At 40.3% G+C, this 22,435-nt stretch overlaps 1 protein-coding gene across 1 annotated transcript in view; it reads left to right on the top strand.

Annotated features, from left to right (window-relative positions):
• Window positions 1–4,896: 4,896 nt before the first annotated feature.
• Window positions 4,897–22,435, top strand: part of LOC111265921 (uncharacterized) — a gene marked incomplete at its 5' end in the record, with an annotated part of 38,316 nt that continues 20,777 nt past the window's right edge. Inside the window, 7 exon segments of the mRNA XM_086970716.1 lie at window positions 4,897–5,831; window positions 6,488–6,566; window positions 9,648–9,734; window positions 11,069–11,218; window positions 11,529–11,607; window positions 15,220–15,314; window positions 16,040–16,161. Coding sequence (XP_086826842.1) covers window positions 5,783–5,831; window positions 6,488–6,566; window positions 9,648–9,734; window positions 11,069–11,218; window positions 11,529–11,607; window positions 15,220–15,314; window positions 16,040–16,161 — 661 coding nt within the window.

Here is a 22,435-nt window from a genome sequence, read left to right as displayed (position 1 = left end):
TAATACACGATATAACCACGAAGCTTTGGGCGATTTTCGCCTTTCTAGAGGGGAAGTGTTTGCTTACGTCAGTTATTCAAAGGGATTATTGTTTGATGTAAGGTTACTCGTGTATGAAACCACACCAGAAGCTATTCAATCAGAGGGATAGGAAAATAGTTTGGCATTCAGAATTGGTCTTACTCATCAGCGAATTCAGACAACTTTTTGTCTTCAGGTTTAGACTCAGAGTTATAGCGGCAACGTACTAATATCATGCAATACTCAGACATGGATAAGCCCATATTACGGCTACAAGTTGATGAGATCCGATAAGTTTGTTACATAGGAATTTATACTTAAGTAGGTATATGCTTGGTTGGAGCCTTGCCTAACAGCCTAAACTTACCTACGTTAGCGTATTCATGCCTCTAAGCTATAAATATTCATAGCTGCGCTTACGGTGAGTTGGAATAGCATTACAGATATGAATTTAACAGATAAGAAGGAGTTAGTTACCCTGAGGTAGCACATAAGGCTGTGATAGCTTTATTAAAAGCGGTGATAACTAATTTCCCATAATAAGACTAAAAATAATTGATATACAGCAAGTGTATTTAAAAACTCTAATATTACATCAAGTACCCTGCCCGAACCTGTAACTTATCTAAAACTGACTTAACGATTTCAGGTTTAGTACAAGTAAGTCGTCTTAAACTTGTTATAGCATCTAACAATGCGTGTTCAGATACATTCGTGCTATTTTTCTAGTACTTATGCACTAATTTTTTTATTAGTTTATTATATAAAAAATGCTAGTCAACTTTGGAGAAATGTAACTGACTTAACTAAGGTAAAACACGTTTGATTTAGCCCAAGGAAAACGATCTTTATGAAAGTGACACAGATCCGATTATCTGACTCTAAACGAAAACATCTGAAAATTTCGTACAGAGTATATAATTTAAACCGGTTAACTTCAACATGTAAAAAATGAGATGTAAAAACATGCTTACAGACGCAGGCTCGTTTGATGTAGGCGTGTGTTATCGTAACGGCATTTAGTAAATGAACTGTCTCAACTTCAAAACACAATCGTAAATAAAAATAAGAAATACGCGATCGTCTGTATAGTAATTGCAAATTAGAAGAGGACGATGATTCCTACAAGGAAAATAAGTAAGAAAATAAAAATAAGAAAGTATGGAAGGGCTCCAGGATAATTTGTATAATTGAATATAATAAACGTCAGCTCTTTTATTCTAAATTTTTAATAAAAATTTACTTTAAAAAGAAACAGAAAATGGTACTAGTCTACCTGTATTCGATGCCGTACTTACGTTCAGTACGAAATATAGTAATTTTTCTATATGGAATCTACATGATGAACAGCTTAGCTAATATGTGCGGCTGAATCTAGTGGGAAAGTAGTTAGCAGCTAAACCTACTTTTATCAGATGTTCTGTCATGACATAGTGTTGTCCAGCCAGACAAAGCATTGTGGTGTGACGAGGTCAAACAAAAATAGCAAGCTCATAGAAACAGACAGATAAGGCGGCAGACGCAGAAAAAGTGTCTATCTCCTGGCAGGATGAAGGCTAACTTTCCCAAAGACATGCTTGACGGAGTACGTCATTCACATCGATGCTGCGTAGAACCAAAGCAACCGCAAGTGAGCTGTAGGTCGATCACGGTTGGAGCTTCTTTGAATCCTCTTCGTGTCAAAATGAAGGTACTTCCTGCGGTGCAAATAGAAAATGAAGCCGCAAAAAACCGCGCAAGAGGGACAGCAAAAGACGAAGACGTTGCGATCCCATAACCTTTTACCAAGCATTCTCCCCGAGGATCTGAGAAAGGCCTGGCACACATAGCCTGGATCACGCCGATGTAGCTTGAGAGACTGTACACCGGAGGTGTCTGTCCTCAGCAGTGTTACCTGCCAGCAGACCCTCGAGCAAACGGCCTAACATATCTGTATTCGAATAACAGGCTGCCCAGGCAAAGCTGCTAAGAACGCTGCCGATATCGGTGCTCCTCTTAGCTGTTCGTTGTTGGCTGCAGCTGATCTTCCTTCCTGTCTTTGGTTACCCATCGCATTGTTCGGGGGCCTTCGCATTCAGTTGCTGATCACCTTCGTGCGCTTTTCTGAGCCCCTTTTCTTCCTTCAGCTATCATGTCGACTCTTCCAGCTGCTTTCCTTATCGTCAAAGGAAGAAAGAAGAGCTCAAATACCCTCCACTTCTTATTCTGGTTAGCTCACTTTCATCTCTATCTACTTTCGGACCCTCGACCGTGTGCTAGGTTCGTATTCTATGATTCGAGCGGCTACTGGTCGTTAGACGTAGCCGAACAGATGGTTAAAGCACTACCAGGTGTAGGAGCCCGCAAAAGCAGTATCACTGCTTGAGCCCTGAGTTCCGATACATAAAAGCATAGGTGTTGCTAGCCGTCGACGTTGTTGATGCAGCTGCTGTCGTTATCGTAGAATATTTATAAAGATGCAGGAAGGCACCGGCAATAACAGAATTGGAGGCTACTTTCGCCCTTAGCTTCGTCCAGGGCTAGCTACCGCATATTTGCAATGTACGTACATAACGATAGCGTAAGTTTTTAAACACAATACTACATTTGGAGATAGCATTTTTTGTACACAGTGTACCATTAAATACGAATTACATTACATACATTATATCGACTCGTCACCTAGTTACGAGTCGATATAATGTAACGCGTCGTTTGATCACAGATAAATGTCGGCCATGGTCCTACCCACAGTAGATCTGTCCATTGCGTTCATTAGCTAAAATAAGTATACACTGTAGACTCGAAACAATAGAGAGAACCAGCTCCGCATGTACATACTTCATCTCCACTCATTGTCCATGCACGTTTTGGGGAATTGAATTGATCAACGCTTCCGAAGCTGTTTTTCGTTGTACTTTGTGTTAAGAGCATTGTGTTAGTTGTTAGCATTATAATAGGATCGACTGCAAATGGTAAGCCCGTCCTAAACCGGGTCGGTTAACATATTATAGCCTGGCGGAAAATTTAACCAGAGATGTCAATTTTGAGGGAAATCGTGACGTTATTAAATTTGTTCTTAAACTGGGTAATTATATAATGACAAAAGGAGATCTCACACAGAGTAGATATGTTATTTAAACCGATGTTTATTTTTTACAATTTCGATACATTTCCTTGTTTAAATGGGTTACGGCGTTGGATATATATATATATATATATCCAACGCCTATGGAGTAAATAGCATTTAGTATTTGTATTGCGTGCGAAATGAAAGAAATAAAATTTCATATGTAGTTCTGCTATCGACAGTGTCATCCTAAACGTCAAAGTTGTGTAAGTGCTCTATAGCGAACCTGAATGTATACTAAAAGCTACGCTGCACTCAGAATGTAACAGTTCTGCTGTTTTAGAGGACTAATTATAGGAATTGCAAGCATAGATATGCACTTATGTAAAATAGCTGGGCGACTCACGGAATTTGTAAGCTCGACTAATGAACCCAGACTCTGAATTTAATGATGTCACTTACGAATCTTTATCGAAACATGTTCAATATAACGTTCCAACAGGCCTTGTCTGTCAAATGAGGACATTATATTTAAACACGTAATTTTATACTCATCTTGCTACCGCAAATATGGTGTGATGTATCCTTCGTTCGATTTCTGGGCTGCTCTCCCATTCGCTTTGTGCGTTAGCGTTTTTTTTTTTTGTTGGAACGGAAAAGCAGGTAGATATACTAAATGCGTAATATCCCCAGGCAAACACGGCTGTCGACTCAGTTTTGCTCGGATAGCTTGAGAGCAGTGAACGTTTGGTGGGTTCTGACGGTTGCCTTGTGACATCAGTTGGAAGCCAGGCCATAATTCTGCAGGCGGCTGGTGTAAGTATGAGAAACTGGGAAGCAGTTTTTGACTCACAACCGACTTTCCAGCAGACCTAGGAGCAGACGAAAAGGGCTTGACAGCATAGTTCTGTATTTATGCCTTCTTCTTGCTCTATCTCCACTCCGTCATCGTAGGCTTGCATCAATTAGCTTGTAACCTGCTTGCGGAGTGCCTTTTTGATCCCGTGCAGCACTTCGTACCACTCTTTTTGACGGGGGCTAGGTGACTAGAACTTGCAGAATCTTATGATTCTCTACACGTTTTATGTGTATATATAATATACGAGAAGCGACCTCAGTAGGGAAAAAAAGATAGAAACGGTACACGTTGGGCTAAGATGCCCCCTAGTATAGCGTGAAGAGTAGTATAGTGGGTATAGTTGCTGGGAAGATCCCACATCCATACTGAAAGAGGGAATAAGGGCGCAAGTAGATGCAGGGTCGAGCAAAGGACGAAAACCTCATGACGTGCCAGAATATCTGCCTCGATCGCACTTTAAATATTCAATATTAAAAAGGCAGTTAGTGTGCAGCAGGGATAAGGCGCAATTAAGCTAGGTTGTTTTGTGCCGTCGAGATTAATTGTCGTAAATTTGGAAACCATACATTAGGCCAACAAGCTAACATATCATAAAAGAAAATTTCGGTCCTCGCAAATTGCTAACGCAATGTACTATTTATCTTGCTAGGAACTAAACTAGAAAGCATGACGTAGTTATCGACGATTTGTGCTTGATTAATGTACGAAGTCACATCTACTGGGTTGTCATAAACTTTATTTTTTAATGTAAATACTGAGCAGAGAACAAACATCTAAACACTGATTTTAGATAACCTAAATTGATGAAAAAGGTCAGCATTAGGATTAGTGGTATCTATCAGAAGGTTTTTAAATATTAAAGTTGTATTTCTAATCGCAAGCTAAGAATTGTGACCCGTCAACTACAATAATTCATATACAGGTGGCCAAGTCTAATTCAACTAACACAGATGTGATTTGATTCCAGGTGACCACTGTTAGCTCGTGGGTTGTAACAGAGCGTCAACCGCAAACCTATCGAATATGCCAAACACCCATATGAATGATGAGAAAGTCATTCGTGCAATGTAAAGCAAGAAAACGCGACTGTCAATATTTCGAACTACTAATACCCGCAGTATTTGTGTTATGTAGGACTAAGGTAAGGTAAGGTATACAGGAACGGACAAGAGCTCCCGAGTAGACGCATTTCTGAATGGTGTCAGACTGATCGGATCCTATCGTTGAATCTCAGTCTGAACTACACGTTCGCCTTGTTACGCTTCGTACAACTGCTATTCGGGCAGTGGCACCCCGCTTTGGCAGTAATAACTGCCAAACATTCACCTGGTGCAACGTATTATTACACCGTACTTCGCAAGCCATCAATGTGATGCGCGCGATCAGCAGTTGAAATTAGAAATGACAATGCCCAGTAGAGGATCGCCTGGAAGGTACCTTCGGTACTGAGTGGCTGTCCAGATCCGCAACCCATTTCAGCCTAGGAGACTGCTCTGAGAATCAGCCCTTCACCAAACTGAAGCGGATTCTGCAGCAGAACGAGCAAATAGGATTATCAACGAATATTAGAACTTTCAAAAGAACTGAAAATCTTGCAAGAAGAAGAACAGCTGAGTAGTCCCAGAGCCAAGCAACATAAAACACGAGAAAAATTGAATAGAAACTGCTACCTATAGAAATAGATATTGTAGTACATTCCTTTCAGAGTACACTTTCTTGATCTGCTACTTACTATACCTCTAGCTGGAATCTAGCCAGGAATTAGGACAATCAAACACTTCCAAGATCAAATTGTCGTTCTTCATTGCCTTCCTCAAGAAATTTTCCTACGAAATCACTGTCCGTCAGTCGCCATGGCGCTCCTCTACCGATTTACGAGACTCAACGATAGGTCCAATACTGGTGAGTGTATTACGTCTAGAGTAATGTTTGTTTACACAACTATGAGTGAGTTTGCCCTCTTCTTTAGTATAAGCATACACACAATGTCGGGAGAACAAAACCAGCGTTGGTCCCTCATCGTCATACACGTCGACAATCGTTTTTTATTTATTCCAAATTTAAACAGTTTCAAGAATCTTAACCTATATATACTGACACAATATCGAGCTATAAATTATTTGCGTGATATTCTTGCCATCAGCTTTAGAAATAGATGCTGCAGATGGCGTAACGCCCTCCTTTACAGATATTTGCAAAAAAAGCTTTAAACAAAAATAAAGTCTAGTAAAGAAGTATCTTGATACGTCTCATTCACTAGTGTTCGTATTCCCAAATACTCGCCTTATCGCCTTTTTTTTATATTTTTCTAAACGCTTCTGTTACAAAAAGGTCACCTGATGACACTTTGTCAGTGGATGTTACCGTACCTATTTTGCGCCTTAGAGGCAGTGTGATTTGATAGCACGCAATGCAGTCTTAGCATAACTTGTATGCGCAAGGTATTAAGAAACGACAATATGAAAAAAGAACAGCTACAAGCGGGGCACCTGCAGCGGAGATCGCAGGTGGTTCGATGTTGTGGTTGACCACTACATTATTATATAATCCCTTTGCAGGCATCTTCACGTTTATCGTGACACGAACGGTAACAAGAGACATCCATCGTGACGCTGTCACGAAAGACTTTGCGCACGGGTAAGTAGCATCTTACAACGGCCTACCTTGTTTGTTTTGAATTTATATACTGACTTACAAACTACGCTTGTTCGACGATGCAGTGTTTGTCTCATAGAAGGGACAAGTTTTAAGATACCATATTAAACACGGTTCGCGAAACACGAATAGTGACATTCACGAGGATTGTGCTTACCGTAAGTATTATTATCTCGGTACATTTTATAATTAGCCCTACCTAAATGCTCGTCCAGGAAGTGTATTATGTAGACAAATTTCACATGCCTACCTAGTTCGCTATATCTGTAAGAATTACTCCGCTATTTATAGAACGTTATACTATGGCAATATCCTGTTGGAGTGCTGTTCGAGACGAGCTTCTCAGTCAGTTTCTCATAAGTAATAATTGGAAAAAAAGAACGCTGTTATCTTTAAGACGCTCGAAAACTATTTGGAAATTTCTTCATTTGAAGTATCCCTAAACAAGCAAAACTATTGCAAATTGTCTGAAGACTGCCAAATTCTTGCCTAGTTAATGGGAAGCCAATGTATCGCTAACGGGGCGCAATAAATGGTACATGTGTTAGTGTTATTTCGCTTCAGACATAATAGTAAAATCTATTTAAGTAATAATAATAATAATAATAGTAACACAACGTTTAATCTTATTTTCTTTGGCTATCATAAAGTCAAGAGCTTACATGAACTTAGAAAAGTTAACAATTTTGACAATAAAGTCTGCTATCTCCCAACGGTTAGAGGCAGGCTACTACTAATACTGCTATCGACACGAACGCAACATTCAAGCTCTAGACAATTCACCATCTTTGAAGATTCTAATCAACCTGCAGAAGTTCTAGGTCAGCATGGGATGCAATTAAGTGCGCGGCACCAGTTACCAACCTACTGAGCTCCTTAACACTATATAGCAGTAAAGTTTCTTTTTTTTTTTTTAATCAAGCCATGAAGATATCGCGCGCCTTGAACCATCGACCCCTCGCTTTCTCAGCTAGAGGCTTGATCGGCTAGAGATAGAAATAAGCGCCAGTAACCAGACGTACCGGGCGATCCTACTCTGATGGTAATGATCGACCGACCTTCGGCCGAGTGCTATCCAAAATGCACGAACCTTGCTTAATTTTTTGGTTTGGTAATTATAGTATAATTAGGAAGATAATATCGCTTCTGTGGGCTATAAAGCGAAGACATCCTGATCGCATTCCTCTTTCGATTCTAGTTGGTGTGAACCAAATAACGTAATCTTTCAGAAGTATTAATCGACAACTGCGCGAATATAAGAGGAAGAAAACAATAACATTCTGCTCCGTTTGGAACAAACATACGCCTCCACATAGATAGTACGTGACGATAACGAGATGGCTATCCACATATATAGGCGGTATCGGCATATTGCCGAAACCTAACATGTATCGAGCGGATCGGTATTGAACAGATGATTGTTTCAAACGTGATAATGAACTATACAGGCATACGCTAGGATGGAAAGGCTTTGCTGCATGCCATTGTACGGATTCGGTTGGTCAAATTGCTGATCACATTAGCCAGTCGGTCAGATAGCTTGCGCTAGGAGTAGTACCGCCCGCCAGCGTACCTCTGATCATCCTTGGTCGAAAATAAGGCACGCACCCCGGGAGGGGGTAAACAACAGAAATATCGATTTTTTTAAACTCTTCCTAGTAGGTTCTGCTTGTCGCTTAGATCCGCCTCGTGCTATGATAGCATTGAGATGTCCGTTCGATCCTTATTGCATATCGGCATGGAGTATCTGTGATTGTCGAATGGCGTGATACGTTGCTTAAGCTGGTGATACTGCAGTTTGATCCACTCGTTGTTGTTTCCGAAACGTTGATAGGCGGCTGGCTAGCTAATACTGACCGGCAAATGTATCAACAATGCGGTCGCTGAACGACTCAGCCCGCAGGCTGGAAGGGGTGCAAAATTTGGGCTGATTATACAAGCTGTGGCTGACGCTGTTGCGAACGTTGACGTGGGCGGTATCGACACCGTGGATGACGTAAGCCTTGGCCAATAGGCTACTTCCGGCCGAGAAGCCGTACTTCGAATTACGCCAACGACGAGCCAGTTTATTATAGCCAGAGTTCATTTCTTCAATCAGTTTAATTTCCTCTGTCACATAATTGTATATCAACGTAGCATTGGGTTTGGTTGGCTGAAGAGTGCATCAATTTCTTATTGGCAACACCAGTGCGAAGGTAAGTTTGGCTGTTCTCGTCGTGAAGCAAATTTCGAAGGCAACATTCCCGCTTAGTTTGTCACGAATCGATAAACTTCGTTCTTGCGATCTATCCCTTTATTATGTTAATCGACGAACAACGCCATTGCCGGTTAGATACATATCTCTCCCAATCATAATTTGTATTATGTACGTACCTCATATCGTAAAGTAAACTTCAAAGTTAATTGCGCTGATAACTCTAGCAGCAGTTATTCCGCTCACTTCAGAGTGCACGCAGGGCCATCTTGTTTAACTGTTACACAAGTAGCCATCGTATGATAGAGGCGGTTACGTCCATACTCAGCTTCGTAACCCGACGTCTAATCAATGCCCGGTGCTGATTGATGGAAGATGATTGTTATAAACGTGAAATGTAATCTTCTCATGCCCTCTTTAGACTAGGGTTATGAGTAAAATCTGTTAGGCTGTCATGACAACAAACGACTCAGGACACCCGTGGAGATTGGCGCTTAGACACTGACTATTAGCATTTATACGTTATGGTACTTGACCAGACTTCGGGAGCCAACTAGCATAATGACAATATATATATACATATATATATATATATATATATGATAAACTGTAGGCGAAACTTAATGGGTACAGTGTTTCTTCGAATATAAAACATTATGAAAAGTCAACTTTTAGAATGTTTCGAGCGCAGACGTTGCCAGATTCCTTGGGGCTTGAACTTGTCCGTCGAATAAATTTATAGCAGTGGTTTACTAATAATATTTGATGTGGGGTACAAAAATGAATAGAAAATAGAACTCGACATCATCTCCTCCTGATCCATCCTGTAACTGGCAGGAGTCTATCCAACGGTTGTTTTCATGTTTCAGGTATCACCGGTGGGCGTTGTCGTTTGTTCGAACTGAAAAAACTCTCGGGGTGTTCTTGGTGATCCGGAATCCCGCGCAAAGCTCAAGGTGAGCCAACATTTGCAACGTTTTAAGATCAATACACGTAGGTATTACCAGAAGCGTATAAGCATACAAAATACTGAAGTACGGATAATCAAAAATCAATAGAGTTCGCTAAGCTAAGTTTCATTACCTTGTTAACTTCTGACTTACTCTGAAACCTACTGACCAAATATGTTGAGAAAAGGAAGGACGGAATCGAGGTTTTACTTGTGTCAGGCGTAGGCTTATAGTTGAACAAAAAATCCAGCCTGAAGTACTCTGCAAATTAAACCTGATTGAGCTGTAAACCTGCTTATCTATTTCTCACCTGGAAGCCTAATGCTGTTACCCCTGCCTGCATTTATCTTTGTATTCGTTCCGGCAAGAACAATGCATGCATATACATCAATACACCTATGTATATATATATATATATAATATTATTCTTTGGATCTCTTACTTCGTTTTCGATACGCAGCTTAGTCACCTCAACTTCATTGGATATCTGCTTCCCAGTTTCCGGTTTCTAAACCCACTTTCCGAATGATAATATACTGCAAGATTCAAAGAAAGAATTTAGTTACAGTGCGATTGCAGGAAGTACCCCTGTTAATAAAATCAGTTTGACGAGTAAAAACGACTGCGGCGAACCAACACGATTTCCTCAGCCTCCACTAGTGCCGTTTTTTCTTTTTGGTTTTTAAGCCTGCAGTAAACCCCAGTTATTTTCTATGTCCATTATGTATTTGCGCACATGTTCCATTTGGTGCCTCTTTCTGCACGCCAAAATTATTGCAGCAAGTTGCTTTACGTTTCGTCGAGGCCGCTGGTAGCAAATAGTTCTCTGCTTTCATCGCCCAGTGAACTGACGTGTGTTAGCTCTGCCCCTGTTCTTACCTTCACATGTGCGCCTTCGTATGGGAACAGAAATTGGGCGATGTAGAGTTGGTTTTCAAGTGTAAAAAATCCAAAGCAATCGACAGGCGGCTAGAGCAGCGAACATACATAGCTCTATTTTTAGATATGTTATGAGATCCTGGAAACTGAGCCAAGAGTGAACTATCGCGCTTGAAACATCAGCTTAATCTAAAAGAGGGGTGTCGTTACAACTCTCATGTCTCCTCTGCTTCAGTGTGCAGCATAAATAGATTTTGAAGGGCAAAGTAGCTGAATTTTAGAGTAATTGCAAAGCTTGTTTTTGCTTTAAATAGGTCGTTTTTAAGAACGCTCCAGGAGAATTATGGAAAAATATCATAGCACTAACAGCAGGCGCCCAAGGCTGGTATTCAGCTTATTCATATTTTACATTGCGCCTGTTGTGTGACACATTAAACCCTTAACTACAATTATCGTTGCAGGTGTTGTGTGGACTTTACGTTGACATTACTGAATCGGGAGCATTTCTCTCGTAATGAAAGCTTATCCGAAAAACAGACGCCGTTCACAGTCGACTCGCCTGCGCACGGCGCGGCCAAATGGTTGCCCCTGGCGGAGCTGGCCGAGAGAAGGTTCAACACAAACTTTTTTTTCTCTAATTTAAACACCTGAACTATTAGATAACTGGGATAACTCACTGTGAAAACCTTCATGACACATTGCTGTATACTATTGATCTAGCGACAGCGAGATGTTGTATAATGCTAACTTCACTGACACACCTATGAGTGCGAGCGTTCTTTAATCGAATACTCTTAAGAAGATCTTCTCTACAAAAAAAAAAAAAAAAAAAAAAAAAAAAACAGGTAGAATTGGCTTATTTTTATATGCTGAGATCACTTGCAAGCATTGATAACCTTTTGTTACTGATTGAACATACAGGTTCGCTGACGAAACAGGCGAGTTCCTCGTCGAGCTGTCCATGGCCAACGTGTCCACCATGTTCGATGCTGATATAAAGGTATGGGGCGTGCATATCCATATTTTTTTCCTTGATAGTATTTTCATACGATTATATTCACCATGAGAAACCAGCGCTCGTCTGTAGTTATGGCAGTGCAGTAGCGGAAGAAGCAGTGAGTATACGCTTATGAAGCGGAAATTCTAATAAAACAAATTTATAGATATATAAGCCTTTTGAGAAGACCAGTGAAGAAGCCGCGCCCATAGCAGAATGTGCAAGAGCTGTTCTACGCCCGGAAGCATGATGGCAGCTTATCCGATAAACGCAGTTAGAGTCTTGAAGATTTTCTAGCGGTTCTTTTCAAAAAAGCGCGGTGGGAGATCTGTCAGATCTTTTCTTCCAGATCGTTAAGGGACGATCGAACAGCTAAAACGTATCAAAGAGTGTGAAGTGTATCCGCATGCAAAGGCGATAGCAAATAGGTGTCCAATCGTTTTGATTTCTATTATCTTCAAGATGACGAAATGAATGACCTACGTAAAAAGAGTCTTCAGCGCGAAGCGCCAAAGGTGTATTTCTTTAACATAAAACATGGCGAAGGAACGGCGATAAGCGGTAAACTGTCTGTTAGAGTTTTAGAATATCATTGCTATAAGTGAAAATCTCTTGTTAACATCACATATAGTGACTTAAAGAGTGCCTTCGACACTATGCCATACGAGACGACCCTGCTTGTTGTTGCCCTCTAAAAACGGTATCGAATTAGATTCAGTCAACGATTTTATACTTCAAAAGGATTCTAGGCAAGGTCATAGGCAAGGTCAGTGACCATCAACTACTCGGAAGGAATAACATTGGACAATGCGTTAGTTGTGCTTTTCCACTTCTCTAGTCGATGAGACTGATAAGGACCACCACTGGAAAGACTGGCTATAATAATTTTATGTGGCGAAAGGCCACAGGATTCTATTTTGTAAGGCTATAGGAAGAAATGGAATTGTCGTTGCTTTGTTAGAAATGCAATGCACTGCACAACAACGTGTAAGCCTCAGCCTGAGATCAGTCACTGTGCATATAAATTTATAATGTATGAACCTCGCGCATGCGTGAGCCCGCTGATGTACGTTTCAGCCATTTTAGAAACTCAATAAAATAAAAGAAATAAATTTACTAGGCAAAAATACTACGTAGCCTCTCTATAGGGTAACATTTTACCGTTGACTGCGCAGCCGCGATTTTCCTCCTTAGATTGAAATAGAAAGCAGATAGTGATGACGACGCCGAACAATGCAGGAATTGGTATCTTATGTGAGAGTGACGTCTTTCCTAATTTGTCTGCTGGTACGAATAGCAGAAAAGGGCTTATTATTAAAGGTCACGTTTATACAGAAGCGATAAGTCATCCTCGTATGTGGCATACTAGAAAAAAAAACCCAATTAGTAAGGTGAAAGTGTAGTCCGACCTGACAGAAATGACTAACCCAAACACAACTGCTATATGCACATAAACCACTCGGCTACCGTCTAACTTAGACATAAGCAAACCGGCAGCCAACTTGGTAAAAATATGCAACGACGTCTCGGAAGCTTTTATGAATAGTCATCACGATTTCAATACCGGTCTGACGACGATTTCTTGGTTGAACCAAAAGCGTCGGAAACCGAAAAAATCAGAGCTTGGAAAAAAAAGAACCGGTCATACTTATGATAACGATGTTTATTGTTATTACTATCAATTGGGTCGACCCCAACAGAGTTCGTCGACAAGTTCGGCCGATTAAAGCCGATTCATTTCCACTAATTAAGACTATGCTAATTAAAGCGTTTAGTTCAAGGTAAGAAGCAAAGTGAACTGCAGTGCACTGCCCGACGTATTTTCCGGAAAAATTCTCTGACCAGCTCTTTTTACACTACATACAATATTTAGCCGTAATACAAGAGTCTAAAATATGAATATGTACATATTCTAATACGGTGTTTCTTATTATTATTATTATTCAAGATGAATTTTAAGAAAAAGCAGTAAATAGAATATGGGTAGTATAGGCTGTTGTTAGTGGTTTTCGAAGTGTGTGTTCGAGTGCCGACGTCGTCAACCGCGTTTTGAGGTCTTCTCTGGATATCGCATACGGAAGGTACACCTTTTCTTATGACTCGTACTTTGCTGCATTCTAAAGTCTGAATTTTTTTCTTTTACAGTATTTGGGTATCACTCTATCTACTTGTTTTGCTACTCTGTCGCGGTCCACTTTTTCTACATTTTGTTCACGGTATCCATTAGAATTTCGACACCTAAGAGCTCAAAGTACCGCATCGATCGAGCCAAGGGTTAGTTTTAGATTGAGAGGCAGCGTGTGTACACGTGGGCATGCTACTTCGTGTTGAACTTTTCCGAGATGCAAAAAACAAACAGTATATAGTGTTTGAGCAGTTTCCACACTGCAACCTTACAGCAGGGCTCCCCTTTTTACCTTTGTCATAAACAATGGCCGAAGTAGGGAGTAGCAAGAGCAGCGTTAGCAAAGTCAACAACGATTATATTAGGATTTGTCATGGACGCAAACGGGAAAAGAGATTGAGGGCAATCGTCATTGTCATAATTTCATATAGAAGCATATCTAACGCACGTCCGATAACGTACCTTAGTAGCTTTTTAAGTTCTTTAAATATCCATTTTTCTGGTACGCTTGAGCGCTTAGCACCCCACGGGCTAATATGGACATGCGTGAAATGCATTACGAAAGTTCTACGTTTAATTATTTCTGCCAAACAACCTTTTACTGGGACTTAAGCAAAATGTTTTCATGTAGTGAACCTATTATACCAATACAGCAAGCTGCTATGTTCTATGTCTGACCTTTAGTTCTACGAAAAATTTCTCATATCCCACCAGGGCTAAGCTCGACAGTGGAAAGTGCATAATTTCGAAAATACAAATATTGTGATCCTATGAGAGCAGAATATATTTACACGTTTCCCAAAGCGCTTTGGGTCCGCTGCCGCACGTTATCCATGCGTGTACTGCAGGACAGGCTTAAACGACGTCTATATAATATATAATATCAACGCGTGTGTGATTGTTTCACACGATCGGGGTGACGTCTTGCAACATTTGAGAACTGCAGTGGTTAACCTTATAAATAAGGTTTATATCGCTCAAATGGTAACATCGGATGAGACACTAAGTAAATATATGACCATATCTTGAAGTCACAGATTTGAAAAAATAGACAAATGCAGTGTGAGACCTGAACTCAGCGTGATTTCTACTTTAATTTATTATGCTATTATGCTATGTAATACGTCTCGAAACCTTTTCTGTTCGGCCATCGTACCTGAGTACCTCTTTCAAATGAAGTGTTCAACTTCAGTACAGAGGAACAGCAGCAATGATTAGTGATGTATTGGTGGTTGCTAGACACTAGTTAAAGTAAATAGTAACCGTATTTGGTTGATTTTGGCTCTAAAACGCAGTTTGGGATTCGGGGCTAAGTTGAAGTTTCACGCAGATCCTCTTCAACAAACAACTATCTGTGTTTGACTTTCAGGAGGGAAGTAAATCGACAATTTCTTTCAAAGAGCTTTCATGTGTTTCTCTGAGACGCGTATACGTTACGCTGTTATGTTTGTCATTAACACGATGTGTTCATCTCGTTCGTTTCTATTCAGATTCCGCCTCATTACATGGGCAACTCAATCGGAGTGGGAGCTCACGATGAGGGTCGACGATACACAACAACTATGCACCAGCAGCACATTGTTAAGTGAGTATGTACGCCCGCGAGATTGAGTAGGGTTAAGGATTTAAAAGCAGAAGGTTTCCGATCGTGCTCAGATGACCAAATTGATCGGCAGTTGTAAATATAACCATTTGTCGTAAGTTATTATACAATGCATTGATGCTGAGATTTCTGTATTCATTTCACGCTCATCAAACGTGAAGCAACAATTTCAACGTACATATTAACTGCGTTACACACAAGCCTAAATAAGATTTTACAAAATGGTCACTTCGTATTTATCAGGGGGTCCCTAGTTAACTATGTCCTTGACACTTAACGTCGAAGTGTTTCTCTGAGGAATCACAGGCTTTATATCACTACCTGAACTGGGTTCTGCACATACGGCAGCAACTATTCAGCCAGCTTGTCAACTATAGTTTCGTTTGTAGATACAGATATTTGATCCACTCAGTTATCAGTGCACCTATTCCCAGAAGTCTATTTAGAAGTACTGTCTATTATCTAACAGGCGCTTTTACTCACGAAAGAGTATCGTCGGTAGAAGATTTCAGACATAATGAAAGATGTTTCCTTGCGCGACTAATATATATATATATACATAGCATTACCATCTATAGCAGGGATATGTGCCAAGGTACCAAAAGTTTTTAATGTTTTGTCGTAGTTTACTACGATGTACTAGACGCCCAAACGTGAACCTGCTGACTTATCTATTGCTTTGGGCTCGTACGATATTCCACCAACAGGATCGAGTCGCCCTTTTTATCGTTTGGCGGGTTCGAATGGAATGTAGTAGTCCTGCCCTTCGGAAGTCCCGAAGATAACGAGTCTCCCCGTGCACCCAAGGTTCTTCTCAACAGACTCACCGGTAACTTTCGACGAACAAGCAGTTCGCCAACGAGTCCTATTTAGATAGAAACGTTTTAGTTTTCTAAAGGATATATTACAGTACTATCATTTTTTTTTATTGATAATTTAGAGCAGATTTCATACCGATGTCACATGAGCGCATGCGCAAGGAAATGGAGCTTCCCTTTTCAATGGATGCCTACGTTTATGAGCAAGTATTATTAATTTATACAACATACAAGCGCGCCGCTTCCAGGACTTGAAATTGATTGAAAAAGTTTTGTCTTTATACTATTGTCGTTGAAAAAAATAACATTGATTTATTCAAAACTTAATAAAAAGCACACGAATGTATCTTTTTTTTTTTTTTTACCAATTATTCTACTTTCTCTACAAAGGTATTCTACTCTGTGAATATTTTCACCGTACAAGAGTACGGCAAAGATACGAGAGCACCACATTGACGAAAATAGAGCGTATTTGCCATTCTAACTAGTGAATGATGGTTCTTATAAGGCCAGACAACCTGTTGTCGGTCGCTGTCATTTTTTACATGATGCAATATATTAAGTTAATTCAGTGCGTGATAATATTGCTTATTTTTGTTACCCCTGGCAGGGTCGTTATATTAGTTTTATAGCACTTGATGATCGTACAAACATATTGACAACGTTATTGGATTGCAGGACAGACAAATTATCTAGCCGCAACGCTGTTTATTACAGTACGGACAGAGTGTTTCCTGTGGTTGCAGCGCTCTAGAATAATTAGAAAGATCGCATCAACATTTAAATGAATTATTAAACAATTAAAAATCTCCCTTTGGATAGCCATATATCCTTGCCAATGCAGGCTGTGCCAAAAAAACACAATTTCTGTTAACTGGTATGTGTACGCATGTAAACGCATCTAATGGTAATTTCAAGCAAGTCAGCCCATATTTGGTTTCAGGCAGATCATTGCCGCTGGCCACTTTTCAGTATCTACGGGTAACAAACTACTCCGAACGCCGTCCGTGTTCTATTCAATCAGATCTACACGACGGATGTGGTTTAATATTTATTAGCACGTGCATTGCAGCTGCCCTGTACAAAAGTACCGGGGGAAAATGATATCTTGATCTGTTGAAGAAACAAGTGCTGTTTCTATGTGGCCCCACGAAAGCGTGCTCGTGCGTTAGATCGCCAAAGGCTGACTGCTAGAAGATCAGTCAGTGTCTTTTCAAAAGTGGACCAGCTATTTTTGTAGCCCCTGGTTACAAAAGCAAACTTTTACTCATAGTTATTCATTTATGAGCAGAACCCCTAAATATATTAGTGCCGGTGCCTTTGATCACATCTGTACTGTATAATCGAGCCTATACTGCGTGTGGTTAGTTTAATGTCCAATCCAACGATGGACGGTCCTGTTTTGTCGGCCATGTTCTGTGCTAGGCCGTGCTTGCTGCTTCTGGGACAACTTCGAAGCGATGCTTCATGATGCTACTTTTCGCCACACCAAAGCAGCGACGATGTCTACGTCGAACGATGGAGAAAGAAAAAAGGTAGCCTCTGTTACTTAAGGCTTTGCACTATTTCGAACTGAGAAGTCCGCGCGAAGTAATTCCGATAGGCAGATCAGCCGTGGTCGCCCGCTATCAGTGTGCGAAAGCTGAAAGCCAAAATGCAGACTGAGGGCCGACAATCGCTAGCCTTTTATTCGCTGCCCCTACCTTTCACTGAGCGGAAATATATTTTTATAGGTGAATAGCGCGTATAACGACGGCAGATAGAAAGAGAGAGAGAGAAGCAAGGGGGCGCACCGGACCGGGAATTTTCAACTGACGCCATTGTTCACTTCTAACTGCTTTGCCTGCCAAGTGTTCCCCTTGCCTTGCTGATATGTACAGGCCGAACGGCCGAGGCCTCGCGAAGTCTGAAAAGGGGTTCCAGAGCGCTGCAGATTTGTCAGAAGTAGGAAGGAGATAGCGATTCGTTTTGCTTGCTCTCTTTATAATGCTGCTATGAATATTGAAAATCTATAGAGATTAAGATGACGACAGTAGATGGGGAGTTTGGGAACCGCGCGTGTCCAGCATATGCGTAACGTCCTCTAAGATACATTTATAATAGATCGTACAGCACGCCATGTATGTGACCACCGTATGTATTCGTATATAGGTAGAGTAAAGCAACCGCCTGATCAGTTACCCCGATCAGTTTTTACTTACATTCTATGACAGATCTTGCAAAAGAAGCGTTGTAGTACGGTCAGTTACCTTTCGTATTCGCGCATTTGAAAGAAACAAAACTAAGGATTCGCAAATGCCCGCAAGCTTATTTCTGCTGCTTGATAGCTACCTTTAAATTATTGAGTTCTATGTAAACTGAATATGGTTTATAATTACATAGTGACGTGAACAAAGGCTAAGGTCACTCAGCGACTTGTAGTTAGGATAGAGAGGATATGACGCTTTATCTTCTGCTGGCTAGGCTGAGATTTTGACGTTCGAGTGATTCGATCAATGACGAAATGGGGCATGTTGAGCTACGGGTGTCTGTCGTACTTATCTTCTAGCTTTTAGCAGTTGTACGCCACGATGCCGTTCACCTATGAATAAAACGTACTATTTATACATTTGGACATATGTTTTGCTATTCTTATGCTGGTTAATTTATTTACTATGTCCAAATAACAGTATATATAGTGAATATATAACGATTGCTGGATACATAATGCTACTATTTTAAAACAACAGCTATATACTGGCTGAGCTGCGAGCATTTTAGATGAATATATATTGCCTCGAAGTTTCTCTATACTGAAGCATAGCTAGTATTTACAATAAAATAATAATTAAGATAATAGTAGCTTGCAGAATACAATCGTTTAGTTTGCCTATTCTGCGCATCCAAACCATATGTCGCTTTATGTTTCAAACAGTGTGTACCCTTCCTAAAATCTGATGAGATGTCTTTCAACTATACAAATACCATAAAAAAATAAGTAAAATTTTTCTGTTCGTAACGGTCGGTGCGAGGATTCGACTGCGGAACAGAGTAAAAACAACTTAGGCCCAGATTAAATTCGATACAAATCTAATTCCATCTTATAATTACCTTGGCGCCTTAGATAAATTGACAGTGACACCAAGAAGTTTGTAAAAATACAAGCAACAATAATAGTAGCTGGATCGTAATTTTTAGTAAACCTGAGTAAATTTTACGTGCTTTCTATCTTAATGCTGTACTGGAAAGTGACAGGTATCGTAATATTGATGTGATGATAAGTGATGTTAGAAGGACGATTCACAATATGGCAACGTGCTAGCCTTATAGGCCAAGCATGTGCGTGCTTTGTATGATGGTTTTTCTAGGTCCGGCGACCTTTTTGTTTTGGTTCTATTATTGTACGTTTCGTAGTTTTCAAGTATCTCTACTATATAAGAACTTCCTATAGAAATCTATACGGTAACAACTCTAAGGTAGTCTCCGTTGGCACTGAAGGGGTGTTGGTGTTGAGAGTCTGAGGTGTTTATGTATATTATCTTTATTATAAGACCAATGTTTATTTTGTTCATTGGCGTTGAAAGCACACGCATTCATCATTGGGAATGTGCTTGCTCGCTAACCTTAGGCTTCGTGAAAAATATTTCACTCATATATGTTGTCTTCGTGTTCACTTCGACGAAATGCTGGTCTGCACACGGAATTTTATAAAATTCATGACACACTATTTTTATTGGTTAGGTTTCCACTATTGTACTGCTCCGCATTACCCTCCATGTCTCATCTTTTATTTATTTTTTTTTTTGCTTGCTGAGATATTGCTCTATTACCAAACGAGCAAATGGCAAGTTCTGTAACTTCTACTATCTGGAAGTAAACGAGGAAAGGTCGAAAATCGCATAATGCTTTATTAGGTTACATCCTGCAAGTGTCGAAACTATCCTACCTGCGTAATGACGTTTTTCGCCGGCTACTGCGAGTATAGGCGTGATTAGGTCACTTTCTGCTTAACCGATCGGTTTGTGGGTTTAACTGAAGCATTTGTAGTTACTTTAATCAATTCAGCGAATCTTTCGACCACTCGGATGACGACACATGGAATACAACCGGCAATGGATAAATGACTGTTTAAGGCGGTACTGATGACGGCTTTGCCGGCTTTAAAGCATCAGAAGAAACACATTTCATTATAAGTAACGAAAGACAATTTACTCTTTATTCTGACTTATTTTTTTTGTTTTTTTTTTTTATTTTTTAATAATCTTATTCTAAAGCATTTCCTCATAAAGGTTGTTACTATTTCTTTTACCATACATGACGGCTAGCCAGCACCGTGTTTGCTAGCTTAATGCCTCAGAGTGAATTTTATATTAGATTTAATGGGCAATGAGTTCTAGAAAAGGGGAAAATGTCTGTTCCAACTGCTACGTGGTTACAATTATTTGACATCAAAGGCTCCTCTCGTGATCAAGTTTGGTCTGACATATGCTCTGTGCTAATTCATCAAGTCATTTAAAAAAAAATGCAGCTCTGCAGAAAATACGGTTTACATTTGATTTGATGGAAGCGAAAATATGGTTCGTTTTACCAGTTTCAGCTTATTCTTTTCTTTTTCAGCTTATTCATGAGCGTTTACCCTGGATATAACAATAAGGCACTCTCCATCAAACACCCCCACCTCGTTGAGGGTTGCGTCTGCCGACTGAATCACATTGCGAATTTCCCATTTAGAGAGACATGGCACATTTTTCTCACCGTTAAAACAAGCCTATATTGTATCGTTCACGTGTTTAGTATTGGCGGACACTTATGCGCCTGGCAGTACTTTAGGTATAGTCAGAGCAGTAATTGTTTAGATAAGAGGCTGTGCCTTTAACTACGTACCATATTAAGGTGACGAAGACTAGGGAAAACTGTTACTGCCAAATAGTAAACGGTACATCGTTTCCTATATGTCCAATTATAATTTTTGTTCATCCAATTCACTTGTTGTGCGGTGCTCGCCAGTACTTCTACATACGTTTTGCGTCGTTCCTAGCACTTCAGCATCCACTGTCTAATATAAATATATATATATATATATATATATATATATATATATATATATTATATATATAGCCAATAGCGGTTTTCATCCTGGCTGGCTTTGTCTTTCGGATCTACTGAAATAGGCCTTACTCGGTTCGAACTTTCATTTTCGCGAGGCATCATTTGACCTTCAAGAATTGCAGAGTCAGGATCTCTTTCTTTTCCCACATGGCTCCCGTCTTGGCCAATGAAGGCCGAGGACAGTTAGGTACCCGTAACTGTGGGCTCCCCCAACAGTTTCCCGGAACAGACTTTTATCATTTTGGTCGTTTCCCGTTTGTCATCATATAGAACGAGACTTAGGCTGACTCATCAGGTACCGCCGCGTTCTTGTTGACATGGGCCTGAAACTCGTCAAATGCAAAAGTGCTTGTTGCATAGCTTTACCGATATATGCTACAGCATATGTGGCTCACCTTTGTCAGAAGCTAGATATATTCAAATAACCCTACTGCAATTCTTAGGAGAAAATATTTGTCAAATAGCACCATATACATACATAAATAACCTATACACATTCATGGGATCTAGGTACATATATGCCGTTTGCATCCAACTCAACCTGGCCAGTACTATAACTTGCTTCATTGTTTCAAGCCAAATGAGATAGAATAGTCTAGTTACCCATTTTTTTCTTTGTCTCCTAATAAGGCAACGCTGGCAGACTATTCTTCTTCCATGGGTCTTATTCCTCGTACGACTGTAGACACCAGCTCTAGACTCAAATTCACCTGTCCGTGACGCAGGCCACTCGTGCCAATTGGCGACAACGTTACGAGGCAAAGTGGACAAAGAAGGCCTAGACTGGATCAGTAGTATCGTTTAAATAGTTCACCACACGGCTAACAGGTAGAAGGATGCAAGCCGAAAATAGGTAGAAGGAAGTGTTTCTCATTGACCCTAAACGAACGAGGGCAGATAGACTGGTAAGATAGTTACCTCGTTGCAGGCAAAACTGCTAAGTAGGTGAGCATTGTACTGTCGGCTAATAGGTGCGTATCTTTGACCGTACGTACTACAGTTCGTAATTTGCCATACCTGGTAATTTAATTGCTAACTAGGACACCGCAATATGTTGCGGCTTGACCAGGCACCTAACACTTCTTTCCTTTTGATCCCGTCTGTATAACGCAATATAATATACTACGGTATAACTGTAACAAGTTGGCACATGATAACAATACCAAATCAGTTACACTTCGATAATAGGAGCACGGT

This window comes from Varroa jacobsoni, unplaced genomic scaffold (assembly GCF_002532875.2).
Source record: "Varroa jacobsoni isolate VJ856 unplaced genomic scaffold, vjacob_1.0 scaffold_1026, whole genome shotgun sequence".
NCBI lineage: Eukaryota > Metazoa > Arthropoda > Arachnida > Mesostigmata > Varroidae > Varroa > Varroa jacobsoni.
Note: the sequence above shows the minus strand (reverse complement) of the source record. Positions and strands in the feature narration are given on the sequence as shown.